General features: G+C 39.4%; 1 protein-coding gene across 1 annotated transcript; it reads left to right on the top strand.

Annotated features, from left to right (window-relative positions):
* Window positions 1–1,509: 1,509 nt before the first annotated feature.
* Window positions 1,510–3,408, top strand: LOTGIDRAFT_63093 (hypothetical protein; the record flags this gene model as incomplete). The annotated part of the gene is made up of 1 exon (XM_009059350.1): window positions 1,510–3,408. A coding segment is annotated over one exon (1,899 nt), but the record flags the coding sequence as incomplete, so codon positions are not given.
* Between the last annotated feature and the right edge of the window lie 5,144 nt (window positions 3,409–8,552).

The following is an 8,552-nucleotide window of genomic DNA, read 5'->3' on the forward strand; positions in this document are numbered from 1 at the left end:
ATGGGGGGGGGGGGGGGGGGGCAAAGCCGGGACAGCTTGTGGACCTCATGTAGAAAAAGTCACAGCACTTTATCAAAATTAAACCAAACTTCTGTTCGGTATTTTGCAATGGCGGAGCCAGGTTTACGTCTGAGGGAGAGGGGGGCGGGAGGGTCGGGGGGTTAATATCTGAGATTGCCCGAATTTCTAACCTAATTATGAGATTTCTGACAGAAAAATTTGCTTTCAGGGATGCGAGGGTCCCCCTTTGGCCCCACCACTGGTATTTTGTTAGCCTTTATTTTATCTCAACCACTGGAGTGTTTACAATATAAATAGAAATTTAGAAAAGAGAATTAAACTGCATTAAATTATATCCTATGATATAAAATAACATGCATATTGCCACTTAAACATTTAACTACAAGATACAGATAATTTTTAACTAAAGATAACAATTTTATCAATTATTTCTGAAGTTAAAGAGATTGTAAAATGGTTTTCTAAATTTTGTATGTGTACCGGAACAGCATTGATTTACAACAATTCAATTTTCAGTCAGACGTCCGTGGGTCTTTCTATTTCACTAAAACTAGGCGTTTGATGACGATATAAGGACCGTTGCAATAGTGACGTCATGTTTTAGTGGAATTGCAAGACCCACAGGCGTCAGATTGGAAATTGGAATGATGGAAATTGATGCCTAGAGTGTCACCAATACACATAATGGTTAGAAAACTTTTTAACGATCAATTTGAAACTCAGCTGTGAATTAGATATGGGAATTGTCTCGTTGTTGACTTCTCAACCCTGTTCAATGAGTTTAACTTTGCTCGATCGCCTGAAGCGTATGAAATTCAACTCATAGTTTTTTCGTTTACAAAGTGCGTCTCAACAAAATCCGCAGGGGTTAAATTTAGAAAGTTTGGAAATTGGGGTTGAATTATACATTGAGGTGAGAATTGAATTTGCCTTTGATATGTAAATATCATCTCTCGTGAATACAAAATCCTGAGGGGCGAAATTTAGAAAGCGGGGGAATTGAATTGAATGGGCCCGAATCAGCTCTCCAATTGTACGAATTGTTAGTTATCAATAGTTATGCATTCCCACAATTGGTGAATTCATAGAAAAATATTTTTCAGCTTCATGGTTTTGGTGCAGTAATTTTTCTTCTTTTTTTTCTTTTTTGTTTTATAGTGCTAGGGGTGAACGGCAGATAAATTTTGGGGAATCAACTTCAATCAAATACTATATATGTATTTATCCCAATTCACTTAAAACAATGAATAATGAAAATTTATTTTTTCTTAAATTTTATTATTCAATTTTCATCTTATTTTTTTTTATAATTTTGCAAAAATTTAACAATAGGTCTAAAATAAGAGTTTTAACTTGATTTGAATATTTATTTTTTGTTTTTCAGAAATAAAAATGGAGGCCCAGATAAGGATAAACAGGCGAGTGTATACCCAGGATGATGTCGACTTGGCTTACCAGCGCCAAGAACCACCAGGGTTTAACTGTAAAAAGAAGATGAAATCATTGTGTTCTTGTTCTGTACAATCACTCATTACCTCCCTTCTAGCGTTCTTCCCGATTATAAAGGTGGTGACGTCATATCGCTTAAAATTCATTGTGAATGACGTTTTGGCGGGACTTTCAGCCGGGTTCATTCATCTACCACTCGGACTCGGACTCGGATTGCTTGCGTCCTTACAGCCTGTTTACGGTCTGTATACGTCATTCTATCCCGTTCTACTGTATCTGGTATTCGGAACGTCGCCTCACATCTCAATGGGAACCAATGCTTTATTTGCCGTTCTGACTGCCTCCATTGTTGAACGTGAGGCGGAAATTTTCCAGAGCGGAATTGTCGCTTCTAACCTTAGCAACAGTGACGTCAATAGTACAATGACAGCGGAAGTTATATTGGAGTATAAAGTCGACGTTGCTATGGCGGTGACTTTTTTGGCGGGAGCTATTTTATTAGTTATGGGATTCTTGCGTCTGGGATTTTTAACCAGTTACCTGTCCGTGTCGTTTATTGGTGGATTTACGACAGCCTCCGCCGTTCATATCGCTACAAGTCAAATTGGAAAAATGCTGAACATTAAAATCCGCCCATATGCTGGAGCCGGCAAATTGGTGAAAACATACATTGACATCTTTTCACGAATAGCCTCTACCAACCTGGGCGATCTTTTTGTTGCTCTCGTGTCAATGTTTATCTTACTGGGTGTAAAAATTGGAATCAACGAAAGATTCAAGGCGAAGCTGAAAATCCCGATTCCTATCGACCTGATATTAGTCATCGTATCAACCATGATTTCATATTTTGCCAATTTTCAGGATAACTATGGTGTAGCTATAGTTGGCAATGTTCCAACGGGAATGCCAGCTCCAAGATTACCAAATTTGGAAATAATTCCAAGAGTCGCTACGGATGGTTTTGTTATCGCCATTTTAGTTTTTGCTTTGACGATCGCCATGGCTAAACTGATGGCCCGACTCAACGATTATGAAATCAACGACAATCAAGAACTTATTGCTTACGGCATGAGTAACTTTATCAGCTCGTTTTTTCTGTGTTTTCCATCGTGCACAGCTCCACCTCGAACCATGATCCTCCAGTCTTTAGGATCTAAGACAACTTTGAACGGAATTGTATCCGCCATCTTTATTTTGATAATTTTATTAGCTGCGGGGCCATTATTTGCCTCACTTCCGGTTGCTGTATTGGCAGCCATGATTGTGGTTGCCATGAAAAATTTGCTACTTCAACTGCTGAATTTGCCTGGAATATGGCGGGTGTCGAAACCTGACTTTATAATTTGGCTAGCGACATTTTTAGTCGGTGTTCTTGTGGATCTAGACATAGGTATTGTGGTCGGAGTTTCAGTTTCTATTTTATCAATTATCCTACAGAATCAGCTGTCCCGCGGATACACTGTCAGTCTCCCGGATGGGGAACAGATTTTCCTAGATAAGTCTTACAAAACAGCGGCTGACGATCTGCCTCGTGTCCGAATCTTCACTTTCCAATCTCAACTGTACTTTGTCAATGCCGAACGATTCAAAAAACTTTTATATAAAAATGTCTTCAATCCAAAATCGCTGAAATCCTGCAAGGAAATCGCCACTTCGGACGCTGAAGTGAAGAGTGGTAACGAGGCTCCAGATCATGAAGCGCCACCTAAAGACGAAGGGGAGATAATCCAGTATATTATTTTGGATTGCGTTTATATGACGTATATTGACCTCTCAGGGGTCAACATTCTCAAACAGATTATTAGTGAATATGATCACGTGGGGGTGTCAATCTATTTGACTCGATTACCAAGATCGACGTTGAATACATTAGAACGTTCTGCATTATTTTCAGATTTTGATAGGAGCAATGTGTTTTATGACATATACGACGCCCTCTATGCGACTGGCTTGTACGACAACTCTATAACAACTAAATTTTAAGAAAAAAAGTGTTGCCTCTCCAATCATGTTCATTTGAATTTGTCCACAGATGTTTAAAGATGGTTGTTACCGCACAATAATATACCAGTTAGATCGACCGCTTCTATAAATAGGAAAATCCTGGACCCAGTGGGGGTACAGAGGGCGGAGGAGGGGGGGATCATTTGCCCCCTAGAAAAGTGATTTGCATCCCGAATTTACCCCAACTTTATTTTCAACAAATCTAATTGTCTACCTTTTTTCTCCAAAATATGTGTCAGAATGCACAAAATTGATTTTTCTTTTAAATTTTCTTGAGAAAACCCCCTAAGACGCTCTATGAGAGGATTGCTAATATGACACCACCACAGAGTAGCCAAAATTTGAATTCGGCCTCAGCAGTTGTCCCCTCATTGAGTCAGTCTGCCCCCTATTTGTAACCCAGTCTAGGAAGGCAGGCGCCGCCACTGTATGTACCTAAAAATAAAATGGGGAAAACCCGATTATGATTAGATAAAAGCCAAGGCATGTTTGTTTTTCCCATTCTGTATTAGGAACCGAACGATTCCAGACAGTCTAGACAGTCCACCTCTGATGCTTTCTCCTCGTCTGCACTCGTCTAGTATATGAATCGTACCAGGATGTAATATATTCATTTTTCTTTATTGCACCTACATTTTAGAAACAGTCGGAGGCGGTAAAACTTCCTTGATTGTCAAAACTTCGTTATTTGATTTGATTTATTGCATAATCTATTTAAAAGGTAAGTAATTTTTTTTTATGCCAAATTTTTATAATTCATATCACTTGGCATATATCGCAGAAAAACTAAAATTGTTAAATGGACAGATTCTCCAATCGCTTGACCAAACGTACCTTAGTTTCAGTAATAGTGTTCACAGTTCACAGTCGAGTCTTCAAATCCATGTGTGTTTAGAATTATCCGCGTTTGAACGAAGCCGAGTCGTCTTGTCTTGAGACACTCCCATATATAGAAAAGACATACTATAAAAAATTGTTTTCACTGTTTAGAAAGGACGTCTATTTAAGAAAAGAAATTCCTAGATTGAGATATTTTAGAAGAAATTAGAATTCAATCTAGATTGTTGTACATTTCTCGTACTTCTGAAAACCATTTTTATATATTCAAGACCCAAATCAAACATCGAAAATGGCGAACTTGTCCTTTCGGTAAATTTCTGGAAAGAAAGTTGCTTTTTGTCCTTTGATACCGGAAGTTAAATTCAATAGCTGGGGCCACGAGACGTTTAAATTTGATTAACATTGATACATTCAACAGGTATAGCTATTTTACAGCACGCTTTCATGGAGAGCAAATCGGCTAAAACTTTTTTTTTTTCATGTATAATTAAGAGGCTACAACTGTATGTATGTATACACTCCAGTGTAATAAGACAAAATACCTTTCATACATCTACCTAATGTAATATTGACAATAAACGAAACAAAAATACGCCATTTTGAATTCATTATATACGTATTATGATAATTTTCTCTGGGAATACATCTATATATAGGATATTACACAACATTGTGAAATCCATTTTTCTGGAGAATGACTAAATACTACTTTCGTTTTTCAACCCAGTAGGTTGGGTGGTTGAAGTACTTTGCAGACTAGGAGACAACCCAGTATGTTGGGTGGTTGAAGTACTTTGCTGACTAGGAAACAACCCAGTAGGTTGGGTGGTTGAAGTACTTTGCTGACTAGGAGACAACCCAGTAGGTTGGGTGGTTGAAGTACTTTGCTGACTAGGAGACAACCCAGTAGGTTGGGTGGTTGAAGTACTTTGCTGACTAGGAGACAACCCGTTTGGTTGGGTGGTTGAAGTACTTTGCTGACTAGGAGACAACCCAATAGGTTGGGTGGTTGAAGTACTTTGCTGACTAGGAGACAACCCGTTTGGTTGGGTGGTTGAAGTACTTTGCTGACTAGGAGACAACCCGTTTGGTTGGGTGGTTGAAGTACTTTGCTGACTAGGAGACAACCCAGTAGGTTGGGTGGTTGAAGTACTTTGCTGACTAGGAGACAACCTAGTAGGTTGGGTGGTTGAAGTACTTTGTTCACTAGGAGACAACCCAGTAGGTTGGGTGGTTGAAGTACTTTGCTGACTAGGAGACAACCCGTTTGGTTGGGTGGTTGAAGTACTTTGCTGACTAGGAGACAACCCGTTTGGTTGGGTGGTTGAAGTACTTTGCTGACTAGGAGACAACCCAGTAGGTTGGGTGGTTGAAGTACTTTGCTGACTAGGAGACAACCCAGTAGGTTGGGTGGTTGAAGTACTTTGCAGACTAGGAGACAACCCAGTAGGTTGGGTGGTTGAAGTACTTTGCTGACTAGGAGACAACCCAGTAGGTTGGGTGGTTGAAGTACTTTGCTGACTAGGAGACAACCCAGTAGGTTGGGTGGTTGAAGTACTTTGCTGACTAGGAGACAACCCAGTAGTTTGGGTGGTTGAAGTACTTCGCTGACTAGGAGACAACCCGTTTGGTTGGGTGGTTGAAGTACTTTGCTGACTAGGAGACAACCCGTTTGGTTGGGTGGTTGAAGTACTTTGCTGACTAGGTGACAACCCAGTAGGTTGGGTGGTTGAAGTACTTTGCTGACTAGGAGACAACCCGTTTGGTTGGGTGGTTGAAGTACTTTGCTGACTAGGAGACAACCCGTTCGGTTGGGTGGTTGAAGTACTTTGCTGACTAGGAGACAATCCAGTTATTTGGGTGGTTGAAGTACTTTGCTGACTAGGAGACAACCCAGTAGGTTGGGTGGTTGAAGTACTTTGCTGACTAGGAGACAATCCAGTTATTTGGGTGGTTGAAGTACTTTGCTGACTAGGAAACAACCCAGTAGGTTGGGTGGTTGAAGTACTTTGCTGACTAGGAGACAACCCGTTTGGTTGGGTGGTTGAAGTACTTTGCTGACTAGGAGACAACCCAGTAGGTTGGGTGGTTGAAGTACTTTGCTGACTAGGAGATCAGATTTTGATTCTCAGCCAAGGAAGAAGCAATATCATCTTCCTCATATCCTGTACAAAAACATAACGATAATTGATGAAACAACCCAAAAAAAAGGTTGAGAACTAGATATAATGGAGGACAGGCAATCTTTTTTAAAGAGTATGATAGCTTTAAGCTCCAAACATATTTGTAAGTATAAAGAAATTAACAATATTTTTTTCAGAAAGATGACTGACAAAAAGAGAACTTATAACGCCTGTAAGGAAAGGGGTAGCCCAGGTAAACGTGAAGAAATAGTTCTGAGAAAAAACCTCGAATTGCTGGAGAAGAGACTTGGAGCTTATGTAAGGCAACTTATAACTCCCTTGATTACAGTTGGTATTTTGGATCCTGATGAAATTAGAACTATTCTTCGCCTTCCGGACCAAGCTATCGCTCTGATATTGGCCAGTGTACTGGAAAGTGGTCCCGATGCTTTTGTCAAATTTATGGCCGCTCTGCGAATGGCTGATTATAATGAATTAGCAGCGGATTTAGAAAGAGAACTTGAAAACACTGTAAGTTAAAATCTAAACCTTTACACCCTTTAGTTAGGCTGATGCCAAGTTCATTATCTTTATTTGCCATTGTTAGTTTAAAAGGCTTTAATATTTTTTAATTGGCATTAGGCTTTAAATGTGATTTGAAAACTTAGTTGATATATTATAACCTGTTATTCGACTTATTCGATTTAGTGCGTTGGTTTTCAACCCCAGGGACATGTAGGGACTTTTGCACTTTTCTTTTGGGGACATTTGATGTGTCACAGCCAGTCACATGCTGTGAAAAATAAAGACTTTCCAACAACATCTCATATGATAACTACACTAGGAGTAATCAGAGAATTATTTCTATCAAACTATGCGAGAACGTGTCTGGTATCCAATTGTGGCGTAGGCTATACTTATAGCCAACTCTTGACAAATTAAAGATAATTCGTGGTCAAAAAGAAAACGTGGTCATTTTCATATAGACATTTTTATTAAACAGACCTACAAAGGTAGCATCAAATGAGCAAATCACTGATTGGCTAATAAAATAAACAATAGTGAGTTACTTCCCTTCAATACAGTACAAATTTCAGACTACAGTTAAATGCACCACAACTATTATTCAATATTCTATAGACCTATTCAATACAATCATGGTTACAATTCATCGATTCTATTTGGGGACACATACAAAAACAGGTTAAAAGCCACTCCTCTAATGATTCCAAATGGGCGTGAACTACGTTCTTGTGTGTTATTTACATGTAAAAACCATACGTAGTTTCGTATGACACACACACACACACAATTAAACTTAAATTATATATATCATTGGTAGTTGTGCCAGACATGGTTTAATCTAATAGAGTTATAAATGTTTCATATTGCTGTGAGTGTGAGATTAGCTCATGTCATTTAAAAGGGAACAGTTGATTTGTGTCTGTATTGTGCTTTAATAGTACTATAACGCACGAAAATCGCATAATCCTTTCAAATATACCTCAAACTAGAAATTTCACTGTCTATTTCTATATATGTGTTTTCTATATATGGCATAGTCTCATTAAAATTCGAGTCTAATTTTTAACTTTCACTTTCAAACATGAATAATTATGGATATCTTTTATCTATTTGTTAAATAGCAATCACCTTCTTCCGAAACAACAAGCAGCGACAGAAGAGGAACACAGGTCGGTTGGTTTAAAATCTTCGCATTTTCCTCTTCCTCCTACTCCTCCTCTGCCATAAACTCCTCCCCCTCCTCATCTATAAACTCCTCCTTCTCCTAAACCTGCCACTCCTCCTCCGCCATAGATTCCTCCTTCTCCTAAACCTGCCACTCCTCCTCCACCATAGATTCCTCCTTCCCCTAAACCTGCCACTCCTCCTCCACCATAGATTCCTCTTCATAGCCTTAAAATAGCCTCCTCCTCCTTCATAGTCCACTTCTCCCCCCTCCTCCTACATACCTCTCCTACGCCTCTCCATCCATAGGCCCCCTCCTCTGCCAAAGCCTACTCGTCATCATGGACTCCACGTCATCCTCTTTCACCTCGTCCCCTTTCTCATCCATTGTCTTAATAGTCCTTCGACTCCTTCATCTACTTCTTC

The sequence above is a fragment of the Lottia gigantea genome, assembly GCF_000327385.1.
Source record: "Lottia gigantea unplaced genomic scaffold LOTGIsca_39, whole genome shotgun sequence".
In the NCBI taxonomy this organism is placed as follows: Eukaryota; Metazoa; Mollusca; class Gastropoda; family Lottiidae; genus Lottia; species Lottia gigantea.